Consider the following 18438-nt stretch of genomic DNA (forward strand, 5'->3'; position numbering starts at 1 on the left):
CGCGGCTGCTTGGGGGGGCGAAGGGGATCGGGGGGGAAACGGGGGCGGGGAGAGGGCGGGGCTGCGCGGGCGGGAGGGCGGGCGGAAGCGGGGGCGGGGCGGGGGCGGGAGCGGGAGGGGCGGGGCGGGGAGCGGGAGGGGCGGGGCGGGGCGGGGAGCGGGAGGGGCGGGGCGGGGCGGGGAGCGGGAGGGGCGGGGCGGGCGCCGCGCCTCCGAGCCGCACTCGTGCAGCCCGCACAATGGAGGCCCCGCCCCCGCCCTCGACCCCGGCCCCGCCCCCCTCCCTCGCCGGCCACCTGAGCCCTCGGGAGGACGCCGCGCTCTCTCTCCCGGGGCCGACCCCGCCCCCTTGCCCCGCCCCCGCCCCGTCGGCCCCCCGCCCCCGCCCCCCATGCCCGTCCCGCCCGCGCCCCGCCCACATGCCCGCCGCGCCTCGCGACCCGCCCCCAGCCCCGCCCCCCCTGCCCCCCCTGCCCCCCGCCCCTCCTGCCACCTGAACCCTCGGGCGGACGCCGCGCTCGCTCCCGGGGCCGCCCCGCCCCGCCCCGCGCCCCGCCCATCGCCCCCTCCCTCTCCTCGCCCCCGCCCCGCCCGCCACCTGAGCCCTCGGGCGGACGCAGTGCTCGCTCCCGCGCCCCGCCCAAGCCCGCCCCGCCCCGCCCCCCGCCCCGCCCCTGCACTCGCCCCGCCCCCGCCCCGCCCCCGCCCCGCCCCTGCACTCGCCCCGCCCCCGCCCCGCCCGCCACCTGAGCCCTCGGGCGGACGCGGCTCGCTCCCGGGGCCGCCCCCCGCGCCGCGCCCCGCCCATCGCCCCTCCCTCGCCCCGCCCCTCGCCCCGCCCCTGCACTCGCCCCGCCCCCGCCCCGCCCGCCACCTGAGCCCTCGGGCGGACGCCGCGCTCGCTCCCGGGGCCGCCCCCCGCGCCGCGCACCGCCCCCCGCGCCGCCCCCCGCCCCGCGCCCGGCTCTCGGGCCGGGCCGGGCAGGGCCGCACAGTCGCGGCCGCCTGCGCCGGGGAGGACATGAGCCGCGGCCCGGGGGCGCCCCCTCCCGCCGCGCCCAGCCGCGCCCCGCGTCCGCAGGCGCCGTGAGCCGCCAGTGCCGGGCCGCGCCGCCCTCGCCCCCGAGCCCGCCCGCACCGGCCGCCGCTCTCCCGCCCGCAGCCCCTGCCCGCGGCCCTCATGGCCCAGCCGCTGCTGCTGCTGGTCTGCGGCGCCCTGCTGGTGGCCGGGGGCCGGCGGGGGCCCAGCGACGCCCCCGGCGGGACGGGCGAGCCCGCGGACGCGCCGACCGCGGCGCCCACGGAGGACGAGACGCTGCAGAACGAGGCGGACAACCAGGAGAACGTCCTGTCGCAGGTAGGCGGGGGCCCGGCCGCCCGCACCCCGGGCCCGACGGGCCCCCCTCGGCCACCGCGTGCGCGGGGAGGAGCGGCTGGAACCGTCGCGCTCGCCCACACCTTCGCGCCCGCTGCGCGGGGGTCGCCTCCGCGGGGGGGCTGTCGGCGGGCGCTGGGACGGGACCCGAGGCGGAGGGCTCTGCGCGGAGGCACCTGGCGGCCCCCCTGGCACCCCCGGGCCGCGGGGTGAGCACCGAGCAGCAGCAGGTGTGATGCCCGCCAGGTGGCCCCGCGCAGAGGGGCCGGGGCGGGACCCCGTGTCCTGGCGAGGCAGGGGGGAAATGCACACGGGCTCACCCCTGGCAGGGGCCCGGGGGCGAAGGCGGGGAGTGACCGCTGATAGCTGCCCCTGTCCAAAATACTCTGCTTGTCTTATCTGACTCAGCCCTCAAACACCCTGGTTCCCGCTCTGTTAGCAAAGGACTGATGGGACCACAGCGAGAGCGCCCCGGGCGGGCAGAGCCGGGGCTTGCGACTGCAGCCCAGGGGCCCCGAGGACGCTCTCCGGAGTGTTCCGTGCATGCTCTCCACAGCGCGCCTGATGATGTGTGGTGGGTGTTGCCCAACCCTAAGGATGACGGGGGTGCCTTTAGTGCTGCCTGCATCTCCCTAAGTCCTTGGATGGATTGGTCTTGTCTTCTTCCAGGAAGAACAATCCGCTCCACTGTGGGGTTTATCAGCCCCCGGTCTCCTCACCCTTCCTTTGGAAGTTATGCTAATAGATGCCCTGTAGCCACCCATGCCCTCGCACCGTCTCCTAAATCGCAAGGCCGTAAGGATCCTTCACAGTGGGGCTCTGGAGGACCATCCACAGAAGAGTTGATGAAACCCGAGTCTCGGAAAGGAAGGAATCCACCCAGGGTCCCAGAGAGGGCTTTGCAGGAATCTAGGCAGAGTTTCAGCGAGCAGACAGCCACGATTTACTGTCTGTCAGCCCACAAAGACCAGCCGCTTCGGTCACCCTGCACCATATCTCCGGCGTCCACCGACCCATTCTGTATTTGACAACAGCTCTAAAACAAATATTAGCGTTAGAAGAAACCCAACCTTTGCAAGAAAAACATGACAAGCCCTCTTCCCCCCCAGACGGCATCTCAGGAACATTCCCACTCCAGCAAGGACTGTGCCTGCCTGCCGGGGTCATTAGTCCAATGAAGGAGACCCTTCTCCGGGCCCAGAAAGCCAGAGCTCCTTGGCTCTGGGGATGCGGGGTCTGGGGCAGAAAAGCTGGGGAGGAGCCTCCTCCCCTCCCCCCGCAAGTACTCAGGATGGTGGTTCCAGAAAGCCTGCTGCTCTGCGTGCTTTCCTGCCCGACGGGGCTGGCTGGGGCAAGTGCTCAGAAGGAAATGTTTAGCATTGTGGAAGGAGCAAGTGCTGCCAGTTTGCTCTCCTGGCTTTGGCCTGGAGTTTGGGTTCAGAAGCTGTGCCTCTGAGCCAAAGGGATCCTTGGGCTGAGTAAACCTTCCTGAGTTCTGGGCCCGTCTCTTTTCTCCCGGTTCCCTTCTTCCGAATCTAAACCATTCTTTGAGGGTCAGATCCAGTACCACTTCCTCCAAGACGTCTTCTCTGGTGCTCGGCTGGAGCCACTCTGGCCAGTTGGAGCCCCGCTGCTCTGTGTCACGTCGGGGCCCCGGCACGGCCGCGATCTGTGTGCCTGCTGCACCGTAGCTCCTGCCAGTGGGCTCTCTGGCCCGTCTGCTTCCCTCTCACAGCCCCTAGCGCAGTGCCGGTAGGGCCTCCAGGAGTGATCTGTGAGGGGACGAGGACAGAAGCAAGAAGCCTTCTTCTTTTTTTTTTTTTTTAAGATTTTATTTATTTGTGAGACACAGAGAGAGGCAGAGACACAGGCAGAGGGAGAAGCGGGGAGCCCGATGCAGGACTCGATCCCAGGACCCCCGGGTCCCACCCTGAGCTGAAAGCAGATGCTCAACCACTGAGCCACCCAGGTGCCCCCTCCTTTTCCCTTTTAAATCTAAACCTGGGTTCTAGCGACGGCAGGGACTCATTTGTTTTTCCCTTGAAATGATGGGAAGTCTGAAGTCCCCCGAGAAATGCAAGCTTTCCAAGACAAATGGAGAGAGCTGAACTCCTCATGCCTTCAAGGAAATTTCAGAGTCAGCAAATTGTGTTCCGATGACCTTTTCTCTCCGCAGCGTGTGGTCTGAGGCCTCTGGCTAGGGCAGGACGTGTGACACGGTGAACGGAGCGCCTTCCTGGGAGCCGGCCGACACCTGTGTTCGCACCCCCAAGACCTTCTTTCTCTGTCTCTGTGTCTAGTTGCTGGGAGACTATGACAAGGTCAAGGCTGTGTCTGAGGGCTCGGACTGTCAGTGCAAATGCGTGGTGAGACCCCTGGGTCGAGACGCCTGCCAGAGGGTCAATGAGGGAACCTCCAGGAAGGACGACTTCTACACCGTGGAAACCATCACCTCAGGCTCGTCCTGCAAGTGTGCCTGTGTCGCGCCCCCATCTGCCCTCAATCCCTGCGAAGGGGACTTCAGGCTCCAGAAGCTGCGGGCGGCGGACAGCCGGGACTTGAAGGTAGGACCTGGTGCAGGGTGGTGCCACACGTGGGAGGGTGCCTTAGGGACCTGGGGTCCAGCAGAGCTGTGGCAGGGCTTGTAGGGCCTTTGAGTACATGGGACCTGTCTTAGCCTGTGAAGTCAGGCCCCGACACCTCGCATGCTGAGCGCGTGTCCCGGGCTGGTCATCTGACAAACCGGTGTCCGAAGGGGATGCCGAGAGCAGAGCGTGCCTGCCTCTCCCTGTGGAGGCAGGGAGGCTGGGCCTGGAGCAGCTGCCAGGCCCAGGAGTCAAAAGAACTCAGTGTTCTCCTCCAGAGTTACTGCCACCATTTACTGTCGGCCTTGCGTGCACCCCAGGGAGGCAGGAGACACGGGAGCGAACCTTCGGTCCTCAGCACGAGGGCTGGGGTGACCAGGGCAGCAGAGGCCCGGGGCCTGCTGTAGCTCAGCATCAAACCGTGATCCTGGTCCAGAGGGTGGGGGAGCTCATGCCTGCCTGAGGCCACTGCGTGGGTTGGCGGAGGGCTTCGTCTGATCTCTGCCCTCCCCTCTTCGCTTGCGGTGTGGGGTAGAGGCACGGGCCTGGTTTTGCCGTCAGACCGACTTGGGTTCAGATTATTGCTCTGCCAATACCTGTTGTGTGGTCCTGCTCAGGGTACCTAACCTGCCTGGCCTCAGTCTCCCTGCATGGAAAGCGGGGATGATAGCATCTACCTTGTGGGGGTGTTTTCAGAACCACCGAGATGGCAGCTAGGGAGCACTTGGCACGATGCCTGACACGCAGTCAGGGTCAGTAGCCACTAGTCTGGCTCCTGCGTGACCATGCAAAGAGCTGCTGCGGGGCCTGGCGCCTGCTACACGCTTGGAACTGGTGGCCATCAAGGCCCTGCAAGCAGAGCGGTGTGCAGCAGTACAGCACTTTAGCATCCTGCCCTGGGAGTCCGCACACCTCGCAGAGCTACAGCCCTGCCACGGATCGACTCTCTGAACCCCACTGTTATAGGATTGTCTGGACTCTTGTGGGCTTCTGGAACAATGACAGGCAAAATCTTCTCTTAGGAGTCAGAAAATCATCACACGGGGCCCCTGGGTGGCTCAGTCAGTTAAGCGTCTTCCTTCAGCTCAGGTCATGATCCAGGGGTCCTGGGATCGAGCCCCGCATTGGTCTCCCTGCCCAGTGGGGAGCCTGCTTCTCCCTGTCCCTCTGCCTGCCACTCCCTTTGCTTGTGCTCTCTCTCTCTGTCAAATAAATAAACAAAATCTTTATTTTTTTAAAAAGATTTTATTTATTCATGAGAGAGGCAGAGAGAGAGAGGCAGAGACACAGGCAGAGGGAGAAGCAGGCTCCGTGCAGGGAGTCTGATGTGGGACTTGACCCCAGGACCCTGGGATCATGACCTGAGCTGAAGGCAGCCACTCAACCACTGAGCCACCCAGGCGCCCAATAAATAAAATGTTTAAAAAACAAAAAAAAAAAAAACAAAAAAAAGAAAAAAGAACATCATCACAGTGCATGCTAACCAGATGCCATTCCGTGGCTCTCACCCACGATCCAGCTGCCTTCCTCTGCTGGGGAGGAAGGAGGTCTTCTAAACACTAATGTCTTGCACATGGAATTCTTCATCCAGTAGCAAGGCCAGGAGATAAGTGTGTCCAGCAAAGTCTCCGGGGACTGGTCCTGAGCAGGGAGGCTCAGTTCAGGCTTCTCTCATCTGCCCCTTTGCCTGCACTCTGTGTGACCCGGATGCCACCAGAGCTCAGCCACCGTCCTCCCAGGGTGCCCTGTGACAGCTTGCAACCTCAGAGATGGGTCACTGGGCCTCTATTGCCCCAGGCTCAGATTGGCTTTCCATGCTAAGGGAAGACTGTTGGTAGATTCCAGGGCCTTCAGTAGACAGGGGAGTGTTTCAAAATCATATCCTCGAGGCACTGACGTTCCTAAACCACTTAGTTAAGTATTTAGATATCACCTGTTGTGGGCCAGGTGCTGGGCTAGATACCTCGGGGAAACAAAGATGAGGCATTCCTTTCAAGGAGCTCACAGTCTAATAGCAAAGATGTGCTTACAACGTACAGAATAAAAGGGGTCTGAACAATTTGGTGAAGAACAGTTTTGCTCGTTCTTATAAGATTTTTCCTTTTTTTAATTTAATTTTATTTATTTCTTTGAGAGGGAGAGAGAGAGCGCGTGTGCACACACAGAAGGATGGGGAGGGGCAGAGGGAGAGGGAGAAGCAGTCTCCCCGCTGAGCAGGGAGCCAGACGTGGGGCTCGCTCCCAGGACCCTGGGATCATGACCCACTCCGAAGGCAGCCTCTTAACCCACTGAGCCACGCAGGCGGCCCGATTAGAAATCCGTTTCTCACCTGAGGATTCTGGTAGGGAGACTGCATCCCACCATTCTGTTTGCTTGTGTGCCCACCACCTACGCAGATGCCGGTTTCCAAGAGCCCCCTCTCTGCTCCTGGCTACTGGCCTCCCTGTCGAGCCTCCAGCATGGGGGGCTGGCGGGAAATGTCTCGTCCTGGGTCTGTTACACCCCCGCTCTTGACTAACCCCCATTCCTGTTTCATAGCTTTCTACCATCATAGACATGCTGGAAGGAGCTTTCTATGGCCTGGATCTCCTGAAGTTGCATTCCGTCACTACCAAGCTGGTGGGGCGGATGGATAAACTGGAGGAGGTAAGGAAGGTTCTGGGTTTCTGTATCCTTTTTATTTTTATTTTTATTTTTTTTAGGTTTTATTTACTTATTTTAGAGAGAGCATGAGCAGGAGAGGGAGAGGGAGCGAGAGAATCCTTAAGCAGACTCCCCACTGAGCGCAGAGCGTGATGCAGGGCTTGATCCCAGGACCCTGAGACCATGACCTGAGCCAAAATCAAGCGTCGGATGCTTAACTGACTGAGCCACCTAGGTGCCCCTCCGTATCCTTCTCTTGATCAGGCCCAAAAGTGTATCAAACTTCCCACGATATTTTTTCAGAAAGTGTGTCCCAACTGGACTTAATGCATCTTGTTCTTTGGAAAGACAAACCATACGTAAAACACCCATCCAAAATCAGGCCCAGTTTTTTTTTTTTTTTTTTTTTCAGGCCCAGTTTTTGATGATAAAGAGAATCCGTCAAATGTAAACACCTTTTTTTTTCTCATATGCAAGAACCCTGTGACCAATGTATTTCTGTTTTTACCTTGATATCCAGGGAACTCAGAGCTAAATGAAATATAAAAGCACAATAATAGGCACCGTATTTCTAGTTTTAAGGTGGCGGCATCTCCCTTCTGGAAATATGGTTGTCAATTCCTCTTCTGGTTCGGTTTGGTTTGGTTATTTTGACCGCTCTGCTGTCCGTCTCTGTATGTGTGTGTTTGTGTGGTAATCCACCTCAAATTCACTTTAGAGAAAGAAGACATGAAAATGATTATTAATAAGCAATAGTCCCTACTGGAAAACATCCAGCCCCTCACCCACTGGAAGGATGGACTGGCAGCGTAGTTTTCCCAGGCAGACCTCACATGTTTCTGACGGGGCCCCCCAGGAGACGCACACATGGCTGGTTTTGGGGGGCTGGTGTGTGGGGTGGTGGTGCGAGGTGGACAGTACACGACAGTAATGTTCACACTGTTTCATGGCTCTGATGAGCTTTAAAACCTAGATAAGCCACTTAGTCCCCAGGAGGGGAACGATGACCGCTCAGCCTTATTGGTAAGGAGCTTATGGGTACGTGTCATTGACTGGCACCCAGTTCTTGAACGGATACTTGAAACAGTGACTCAGAAAATTAGGTCTGCTTAATTTTTAGACTCTTATTAGGCTTAATAACGGAATGATTAGCTATACCACTATTCCTCATGAAAATATTGGGGGTCTCTCCTGGAGGAGCTGGGGCTCCCTCACCGGTGATTAGCAGCTGTAGGATGTGTAAAAGGTAAAGCCCTTTAGTTTGGCAGAAAGAGCACCTGCTGGACTAGGCGTCAGGACAGATGAGCCACTCTATTTGCTGCTGCTCAACAGCCGTACCGCAGCCATACTTTGTCCATCTGTAAAGTGGGAGAGGTGCCCTGTCTACTTTGTACGATTGCCAAGGGGATGAAGTGTAAGCCAGTCACTTTGCAGACGCTTTGTGAGGTTAAATAAAACAAGGCGCTGGGGGTAGGACCACGGAGTGAGTGGGGGTGGTGTCTCCCTGTTGCTTTGCCAGGGGCGCTGGGACCTGGATGACAAAACATTTGCTGTTGCCAAGATTGGTTTCAGCACCCTCCTTACGTTCTAGAAAAAGGTTCCCAGAAAGTGAACACCACTTCCTTGTCCACCCATCCTCAGGCTTGACCCCCTCAGTGCTGTGATGAGTGTTTTCTGAACCCGGCCGTCAGCTCGGGGTGGGGGGTTGGTGGGCCCACGGTCACTTCAACTGCCAGGTCTGATGAGAAGGGTCAGGGCCCTGGAACCTAAGCTTTATAGACAGTTCGAGGTGGCCAACAGGACCACATCAGCTGCCCTTCCCGAGGGGGCTTCCCGAGAGAACGAGGCTTAATCTTCACTCTCTCCTTCCCCAACATTGACAGCCGGAGTGAAGGGATTGGAAGTGGTCAACACCATCCTACTACCAACAGACTTCATCCAGGCTTGGGGTTCTTTCTCCCTTTTAAAACCACTTTCTGATTCTTTCAAGTGGGTTCAAAAGGGATTAATAGCCAGGAACCATGTCAACCTTGGAAATGGGAAAGTTCTTTTTCCCTTGGCCGCAGAGCCATCCGAATGTGCGATGCTCCCTTTAAGAAAGGGGTGCATTTTCATGGGAACAGGGCTGATAGCTTTCACCTGATCTTGGCGGCCGCTTGGTTTTCATTCCCTCAGGAACACGGATTACGAAAGTCAGCTTGGGGGTTAGAGCACAGTGCTCGTGAGGCCACGGTCAGGTGCTCAGCCTCAGGGAGCTCTGCTCAAGGGCTGTAGTCTGTTTCCAGAGTTGTCGAGCAGTGATCCTCTCCTGCCGGCAGAGGATAGGAGTGGGTTTAGTGGGTGAATTTGGTGCAATGCCACTGCCCCAGCAGGATGGTGTCTTCTGTGTAAGCACACAATAACTAGATTTTTGCCAGAACCAATCTCAGTTACGTCAAGGAGAGTAATCTCTTTTTCATTTTCTTTTCTTTTTTTCTTTTTTTTTTTTTTTTTTTAGAGTGATCTCTTTGTCAAAACCATGGTATGTTTAGTAGCAAAACCTGGCCCTTTCGATTAACGGTAACAATCCCCTATCCTTACATAGCAGTTATGGCCTTAAACCACCCCGTATACATTCAGCACATTTGTTCCTAGATGCTAGGGAGGTGCAGGCAGGAGCTCAGGCCTCCTGGTTCTTGGGCCAAGGCTTTTTCTAATCAACCCCATAAGTTGCTTTGAGTCATTGCTGTCTGCCCTGGAAGCATCAGTTTTTCCTAACAGAGCTTCAAACAACAGCTCTTCCAAGAGAATTTCTAGGCAGAACTGTGGCTGTATCCCATGAGTCCTCTTAAATGGGATTAAAGTGTAGAGGGAAAGTTTCCCCAAAGCAGGCCGTCCAAGGCTACAAGGTGCTGTGGTGCCACAGATGTCACAGATGGGCTCAGGCTCCGGGCCCATAGAGCAGAGTATCGTCTCCTGGTGTGACATCCAGCCTCTGTCTCCTGGCTCGGGCTAGCTGACTGTGTCTGCAGTCTGCAGTCACTGAAAAGGCACAATGTTGGGTAAATGGAAAAAACACTCCTCCGGCTGGGCCCTGTAGGAAGAATGGAAGCGAATTCTGCTCTTGGTCTTTGGATACTCTGGAATCCCAGGGGGAGTGCTTTGGAGGTCAGACCAGACAAAGGGGTCAGATTGGAGGGGCATTTTGCCCAGAGTAGAATCAGCGCTTGGCAGTAGAAGCGGGCACACGTGTGAACACCCACGCCCGGTATGTATGTAGAAATGGAAACTCCATTTGCAGATGAAAGAGGAAGGAAAGAGAGAGAAATAAAATTTAAACTGTTAGAGTCTCACCTTTTGGTTAAAATAGGCTCTGAGAGCTCTGCTTAGTGGGGTGGTTTTGGTTAAGCTTTTATTTTAAATTATGGAAAATGACACATAAGCAAGGAGCATACAGCTTAAATCATTACAAAGCAGATACCTACGTAACCTCCACATAGCTCAGTGCCCCCGCATGTCCTCTCCCTACCCCTCCCAAAGGAGCCTCTGCCCTGAATTTCATATTGATCACCTTCCTTGCTTGTTTTTTTTTAAACATTTTCATTATCTAAGGCTGCATCCCTAATACATAGTTTTATCTATATTTGAATCCTAGATATATAGAATTTTATGTCCCTGTTTATGTGTGGTGGGCTTCTTTCACTGAGTTTTGTTTTCCCGTTTTTTTAAGGTTTTATATTTTTTAAGCGATCTCTCTACCCGGCCTGGGGCTCGAACTCACAGCGCTGAGGTCAGGAGTCACATGCTTCGCTGGCTCAACCAGCTGGTTGCCCCTCAATTTTGTGTTTTATTTACTTATTTATTTATAAAGTTTTTTTATTATTTGAGAGAGCGCACGAGCGTGAGTGGGGGGACGGGCAGAGGCAGAGGGAGAAGCAGACTGCCCGCTGAGCCGGGGCCCGATGCGGGGCTGCATCCCGGGACCCCCGGATCATGACCTGAGCCCAAGGCAGACGCTTCGCCAACTGAGCCACTCAGGAGCCCCTCTTCAAGTTTTAAAAAATATTTACTTATGTTGTTTTACATCTTGTAGTTCATTTACTTTCACTGCCGTGTAGTACATTGTATTGTGTGAACACGGCACAGTTTGTCCATCTGCTCTACGAGGATGGCGACGGGCTGTTTTCGGCCCTGCCGGTCACCCTAGCCCTGGGAGCTTCGCTGTACGCGGACACCCCTGCAGGTGTTCCCTGCCCACGCGTGTGGGCATTTCTCTGTGCTCCGTGAGTGGGGATGGAGCTACTGGGACATTAGGTGTGCTTGGTTTCAGTCGTTGGGGAGGCTGCCAAGCCCTCTCCCAAGCGCTGGTGCAAGTTTCCATTCCCTCTGGCAGGGGATGAAGGTGCCACCCGCGTCCTCACCGGCACTTGGTATTGTCGGATTTTCTAGTTTTTGTCAGCGTGGCGAGCGTAGCCGACTAGGGCCATTTCACTGGATTCCAGAGACCTAACCCCCAAAACATCTTTTCTCTTCATCTGCTGGAGGCCTGAAACCCCACGTGCGCTCCTCTGGACCTGCTCCCGGTAGAGGCCGTGAGCCTCTAATGGGGTGACTAAGGCTGAGCATCTCCTGGGAGAGGCTGGGAAGGGGAAGGAGATACAGGAAGCACACGTGTGCGTTACAGTCGGGGGTGGCGGCTACGCGGAACAGGTGCCCGCAGAGCTGGGAATTAGAAGTCTAGAAGGAGGGATCCCTGGGTGGCGCAGCGGTTTGGCACCTGCCTTTGGCCCAGGGCGCGATCCTGGAGACCCAGGATCGAATCCCACGTCGGGCTCCCGGTGCATGGAGCCTGCTTCTCCCTCTGCCTGTGTCTCTGCCTCTCTCTCTCTCTCTCTCTCTGTGACTATCATAAATAATTAATAAAAAAAAAAATTAAAAAAAAAAAAGTCTAGAAGGAAAACCTGCAGCTTCCGAAGGCAGGGGCACGCCCGTGTTTGTTGCACTGGTTGGGCTGAGAGGACTTTTACCCTGAGCCCTAAGGCACCCAGAGACCCGAAGACTTGTGGGCTGCCCGAGCCTAGGGCTGGACTCAAAAGGCAGCGGGACGCAGGCGTGGGGTATATCACCTAGTCCCAAGTACTGCTTCCGGGAGCAGATGTATTATGGAGAAAAGGACCGAGGGACAGATGGCTAATCTCTCCTAGCATCAAGGTTTTAGTAGGATTAAATCATTCCCATACAAATGGCAAACCTTTGGGAAGAAATGTCCCACCCCACGTAGCTGCAGGACACACCTGACCGTGTTCTAAGTACTTGGACACCCGTATGACTGTGTACACATGTGCCTTTGTGTGTGGGGGGGTGCATAGCCCGCGCTCTGAACACAGATGCCTGCCTACGAGCCTCCCGAAGCGTGATTTCTGTTGCCGAAGCCCTGCCCCGTCTGGTGCGTGTGACTTCTCTTTGTTTCCCACTTATCTGCTGGGGTGTGCAAAGCTTGTCCGTGTGCACAGATGGTCACCGCGGAACCCTGTGTGTCACCTGAAGCCTTTTCTCCTGATGGCGTTGTGTCCAAGTAAGATTTAAAGCCTGTGATGTATTTACCAGGCTCGGAACTGGCCTGCTCCCCAGAATGTGCTGGCACAGACATGGCTGGGGCTTCTCCTTCAAACCTGAGGATTTGGTGGGCCTTTGTGTTTCTGGACTGAAAGGCAAGATCAAAGGAGCACTCCTGACTCCGGGGGATAGATCTTTTCACCAGCTAATAGGAGGACGTAATTCTCATCTGCACAGGCCTGGCCGGGAGTTAGGGGAAGGGTCTCCTGCCAGGCCTCCCCTCTCTGGCCGCCCTCCAGGCCCAGCGAGACAGTCATTTCACGCCTCTGGTGCTCAAATGCGGCCTTGGAGAAAAGGGTCGCCCACCCTGTCTGACCACAGTGCTGTCACCTTGGAGAAGGGAAGGCCTTGGAGATAGGATTTCTGAGATATATTTCAGCTTTAATGTTACTTAATTCTGTTAAACCTGAATATGAGTTCAAGTGACTGTCTTCCCTCTCCTGGGGTCGTATGTACTTCAAATCTAATTTGTCACCGCGGGATGCAAGGTTTTTTTTTTTTGGCCCAGCGGACTGTCCTGGGAACAGCTCGTGGCTGCCTTGGATGAGGTTGTATATCCACTGTCAGAGGCCCTGGGACTTCTTGTTCGTGCCCGACTGGCCGCCCAGGCTGACTTGTGGAGGGCGACCTGAGCCTGTGTCATCTTTATTTCAGCGTCTGGGCCCCAGGCCCGAGGGGGACTAGATGCTCACCAGCTGCTTGGTTGGGGGAGAGATTGAAGGCGCAGCTGGTGGCCCCGGCACCCAGGCCAGCCTGCCCGGCTCCGTCAGCTGTGGTCCAGGCTGGGGCCGGGCCCGGCCTCTCCTGCCAGCCGGAGCACCGGCCGTGTCTAGCTCCTCTCACACTCCAGCACTCTCACCAGGGTCTGGACACAGCTGTCGGCCGGGCTGGCTATCCCAGGCCACCTGGTCCTGCTTGTGTCCTGGAGGGCTCCGAGGGGGAAGGGCAGGCAGGCCGCTGGCATCTCTGAGCCCCCAGGACCTGGCGAGCCCCACGCTTACTTCACCCTCTCAAGGAAGGCTGTTCTCTCTGCTCTCAGGCTTGCCACCTGTGTCGGGCCCTGGGCACATCCAGCCAGGGAGCATGGGGGCCAGGTGGCCTCCTCGGATGTGGGGACACGTGCCTGCTGCAGGACTTGGCGCCCAGGCTTGGCCCAGCTGCAGCCTGGCTTCATCTCCCCACAGGGGTCCAGGGTGTCTTTTTACAACACAGCAGCCTCGGGAGGCCGGAGTCGGGGGGGTGGGGGGTGGTCCTGGCCTTCCTTCCCGCCCGACCCGCCAATCCTTAGCTCACTTCCTCTCTTCCACCTACATATCTGCTCTGAGCTCTCAAGGGCCGGCCCTGGCTCCTCCTGGGCACCTCCAGTCCCACCCTGTGCCCGGCACTGCACCTGCAGCCCCTCGTTCCTTCTCCGCCCGGCCTGGTGAGGTGGGCGTCCTCATTCCTTCCTTCTCCCTCCACTTGCCTTGTGGCGGTGATGGTGGTGTGCGCCGGTCCCCCGCGCCAGCCCCTTCCAGGTCGGGAGAGCAGACCACAGAGAGCCACCAGAGCTCTGCGCCGTGGTCGCCTTCCCTCCAGTCCCAGCGCTTCAGCCTAACGCTGCTGCACCGTCTCGCCCAGCCTCCCGTGCACTCGCCCAACAGCTGGACAAGGTCAGGACACGGTCTGTACCGTGAAACGGCCGCCCCACCCCTTCCCCCCACACCCATTCTGCCGATCTGCACACCGTCCACGGCTCTGACCAGCTGCGTGCCAGCTGCACCCCACCTCCACCTCCGTCCTGTCCCCTGCGTCCAGGGACCCTGCCCCTGGTGTCTGTGCACCGGGCTGCACTGAGCACGAGGCGCTTGTCCCCCTCTGCAGGGCTTGCTGTCCTCAGGCGTCCTCCCGTGCCCAGTGCCCAACCGCGTGTCCCCCCCACCCCCCCCCCACCCCCCCCCCGGTATGTGAACACCTGTCAGGTCCTTGGCTCTGCTCAGATCTTTAAGTGCTGCATCCGGCCTCCTGTGCCAGCCCTCCGCCCGCTGGCTCTTCCCCCCTCTCCCACCTCCTCTTCGTAACAGCAAGATCCTTGGTGGGGCCCAGGTGGCCCTGCCGGGTAGGCGCCCTGCCGGCCTCCTGCCCCCTCGCCAGCACTGCCCGGGAGCCAAGTTGCGCGCCCCACGCAGTTGCCGCTGCAGCCCCCGAGGGGAAGAGCCCGGGGCGCGAGGTCGTGGGGTTCACTGTGCCGCCGGCACAGGAGCAGGGGTGCCCGTGTGGGCGGCATCCGCTGTGCTTCCAAGGGAGGTCTTGGAGTGAGGGGGGCAAGGGAAGCCCCGTAGGGCAGAGGTGGCCGAGGAGGGCAGCTGCCGCTGCTGCCCCGGGGGACAGCCGCTGGCCCGGCCGGGCCGCCTAATAGGGTGCTGCCACCGTCACCGGTGTTTGTCCCGGCGGCCCAGGCTGTGCTGTTGCCGCAAAGGGGAATAGACGGTACTGCTCCTCCGGGAGGGGACAGGCCGTGTCGGCCCCTCCGTGGGACCCAGCATGACGGCTGCTCGCCAGCATCACAGAGGGTGTTGGGGCTTTGCAAGTCGGTGAGAAGGCGGCCCGTCCAGGGACCTAGGCACCCAAGGTGGAGGGGCAGGACTGAAGCTGTGGGGCTCCCCCCTCGCCCCTCACTGAGTGCTCAGGCCAGGCTGCTCTTGCACGGCGTTCGGGAACCAGGTGGGATCCGGTCTTAGTCGCACGACTGTGCAGCCCCAGCCGCGGGTCCACGCAGCGTGGGTCCCAGGGCCACACCTCAGCCCCCACCCCAGAGACTGCGTCACGGGCCTTGCTGACGTCTCCAGAGCTGTGTCGTCTGCCCTCTGGCTTTTCGCCAGTTGGTGCTTTCTTGTTTGCTGCTTTCATCCCCTCGTGGAGGGTGGTCCCCGTCGGAGCAGGATCCTGGTCGCTGTGGCTTACACTTGGCCTCTTAGGGCCCAGCTCGGAGCACATCCAAGTGTTAACGAAGAAGTAACGCCCGGTACCCCTGAGCCTGCTGAGCTGTGTTGTGTCTCAGGATGTTGGACGTTAAAGGGGGAGATAGGTGCCTGGCCCCTGCTCTCAGCAGGTAGCTGGTGGACGTTCGGAAACGCGTGAACGCGGGGGCGCCTGGCTGGCTCAGTCGGCGGAGTGTGCGACTCAATCTTGGGGCCGTGAGTTCGAGCCCCACATTGGCTGTAGAGATGACTTGAAAATACAATCTTTAAAAACAGACAAAAAAGAAATGCATGAATCCCACGAAGGCACCAGGCACCTTTCCTTTGGCCCCAGAAAGCTCTAGCTCCTGTAAAACAGTCTGTTTTATATACACTTTGCCCCCCCCCCCCATCTTTCTTCTCAAGCTTGAATGTGTATGTGGATCTCCTGGGGGGTCTTGTTAAAATGCAGATTCTGACCCAGCAGGTCTGGGAGAGGGCAGGCTCCATTCCTGACAGTTCCTGAGGGTGCCCCCATCTGAGCTCATCTGTCACCACACTTTGCATAACCAGGACTGCTGGGAGTCCACTCGATCCGCATTTCTCTGCATTAGCACGTGTGTATCCTCTCATAGACCCTGAGGTCACACTGAAACATTCACGGACCCTCTGCTGGGCCCTGCCCTGTGTTCCAGAGCTGACTGAATGCTAGGACTCCCCCTTTACACCCCTGAGATCTTAGTGGTCCCCCAAGTGAGCCTTGGAAGCAAGGGCCGGGAGCCTGGGTGCTGGGCTCAGCTCTGCCACTTTTGTTTTTCTCATCAAATCACAAATCACATCATTCCTCTGGGCCTCTGAGGCATGCTTGAGTTCTGGGATCCTCCAGGGTCCTTGAAACCCCAACTGTCACATCCTATGAAAGATAATAACCACTTTGGATGGCCCATACACTTCCATGTATATTAACTTACTTACTCCTAAGAATTCATCAGGAAAGCCCCAGTATTACCCCGTTGTACCCCTGGGGAAATTGGAGCACAGGGAGTTTGATGAGCCCAAGATGGGAGAAGTAGCAATAACGTGGACGTGTGAGCCGGGCTTTCTCCTCCAGAATCCGTGCTCTTAACTGTTGCACCTGACTGCCCCTGATAACACCTCGTCAAAAATCGCCCGGTTCCAGGTATTCCTGAAAGAAGACTTCTTTCTCTGGAGCTTCATCTCCCATGGTTAACTGTGTGCAAGTTGGAGAGGCGAGCCTGGCCTGAGCCCCACAGAACCCATCAAGCCCTTCCAGTGCTCAGAATCCGCCATGAAATGAAATGCCAGAAGAAGGGCATGGCCAGTGGTTCTGGGGTCTGGTCAGTTTTAACAAGCCCCTAGCAGATTCTTCAGGACACCCTTATAGAAGCCCCTGGAGCCTCGGTGTCTGGGGGTTACTGTCTCCCTAGATACTTAGACACCTCCTTCTGAGCTACCAGGCTGTGCCTGGTAACATCTGAGCATTTACACTTTTCATATCTGTCTGATAAAGACAGAAAGCAAGTGCATCCTCTTACATCGTTGCTTCCTGGGCTCAAGGAGAACATCACATCTAAAAACTCAGATGCAGGGCACGCGGGTGGCTCAGTCGGTGAAACATCTGCCTGCAGCTCCAGTCGTGATCTCAGGGTCCTGGGATGGAGCCCAAATCCAGCTCCCTACTCAGCAGGGAGTCTGCTTCTCTCTCTCCCTCTTCCCTTGCTCATGTTCTTTCTCAAATAAATAATCTTTTAAAAAAATATTTTATTTATTTATTCATGGGAGACAGAGAGAGAGAGAGAGGCGGAGACAGAGGCAGAGGGAGAAGCAGGCTTCCTGCAGGGATCCCGATGCAGGACTCGATCCCAGGACCCCAGAGTAACGACCTGAACCAAAGGCAGATGCTCAACTGCTGAGCCACCCAGGCGTCCCAATGAATAATCTTTTTTAAAGAATAAAACAAAAACTCAGATGCTTATGGAGACCTTAGGATGCTGGCCACAGTTGGACAGAGTTGGATCTCAGTGCAGTAAACTTCTCTCGAAATAACCGGAGGAGAAAGGGACCTCTGAGCCTTGTCCATAACTGTCCCTGTTGCAGACCATGCAGCGTCACCCCTTCTCGGACACTGCCTCTCGCCCGTCCCTCCCTCCTCTGAACCCCATAAGCTTCACACTTGCCACTCGCAGAATCCAGCGTGCTTGGTCATCTTCCTCCTGCTGTGTGGGCCTTTTCCCCCCAGTTATAGTTGCTATCTCCCCAGCGCCCCAGGGCAAGCGCCCCGGGGGTATTGTGAGGGAGTGTTGTTTGGGACCGCTCTGTACCCTAGCCACACAGGAGGTGCTCACCAGTGTTGGTTGAATTGAAAAGTACCTAGGTCCCTTCCAGTATGAACCGGGTCTGGAACACAGTTAATTTGCCAAGTAGGGTTCATTTAGGGAAACTGTTTTTATGGGTAAATAGAATTTGAAACCAGGCTATGGGTTTTCTATGTAAACGATGCTTTTAAAGTGCCGTGGAATAGTTTGGGTTCATTAGAAAAGTAGACTAAGTAGATGTCTTTGGCCACCTCTTCTAAAATTGCTTTTAAAAACCCTTCTTTTGGGGCGCGGGTGGCTCAGTTGAGCATCTGACTCTTGATTTCAGCTCAGGGCATGATCTCAGGGTCATGGGATCGAGCCCTGAGTGGAGGCTCTATGTTCAGGGGAGAGTCTGCTTGAGATTCTTTCCTTCTTCCTTTTCCCATTTCCCTGGCTCATGCGTGTGCGTGCTCTCTCTCTGTCTTTCTCTTTCTCAAATAAGCAAATGAGTCTTTTAAAAAACCTTTCTTGGGACACCTGGGTGGCTCAGTGGTTGAGCTTCTGCCTTCAGCCCAGATCAGGATCGCAGGATCCCGGGATCGAGTCCCGCATTGGGCTCCCTGCTTCTCCCTCTGTCTGTGTCTCTGCCTCTCTCTCTGTGTGTGTGTCTCATGAATAGATAAATCTTAAAAAAAAAAAAAAAAAAAACTCTTCTTTGATTAATTGAGCTACTGGTTCACATGTATGGGGTCCAAGCGAGTGGAATATTTTGTAATATTCGTCATCGCTGGACACGGGTGCATGCGCTGTGTGCAAACGATAGGAAAGAGGCCAGGTGTCCTGGTAACCCGGAGACACGGCATGTCACTTAGGAAAGCCGTGGGGGTTTTCCAGCAGTGGGACCTACTGGAGCCGTGCTGCCCCACAGGGACTGCCTGGGCTCTGGCACGGGCCCTCAGCACCGGGCTGGACCCACCCGAGGA

At 57.3% G+C, this 18438-nt stretch overlaps 1 protein-coding gene across 1 annotated transcript in view; it reads left to right on the forward strand.

The window, feature by feature from the left end:
• Window positions 1-999: 999 nt before the first annotated feature.
• Window positions 1000-18438, forward strand: part of OLFML2B (olfactomedin like 2B) — a 35663-nt gene continuing 18224 nt past the window's right edge. The window contains exons 1-3 of the mRNA XM_025420860.3: window positions 1000-1357; window positions 3676-3939; window positions 6499-6606. Of these exons, the coding sequence (XP_025276645.1) occupies window positions 1181-1357; window positions 3676-3939; window positions 6499-6606 (549 nt within the window). The 5' untranslated portion in view covers window positions 1000-1180. The remainder of the gene's footprint in view (window positions 1358-3675; window positions 3940-6498; window positions 6607-18438) is intronic.

The sequence above is a fragment of the Canis lupus genome, chromosome 38 (genome assembly GCF_003254725.2).
Source record: "Canis lupus dingo isolate Sandy chromosome 38, ASM325472v2, whole genome shotgun sequence".
Classification (NCBI taxonomy): Eukaryota; Metazoa; Chordata; class Mammalia; order Carnivora; family Canidae; genus Canis; species Canis lupus.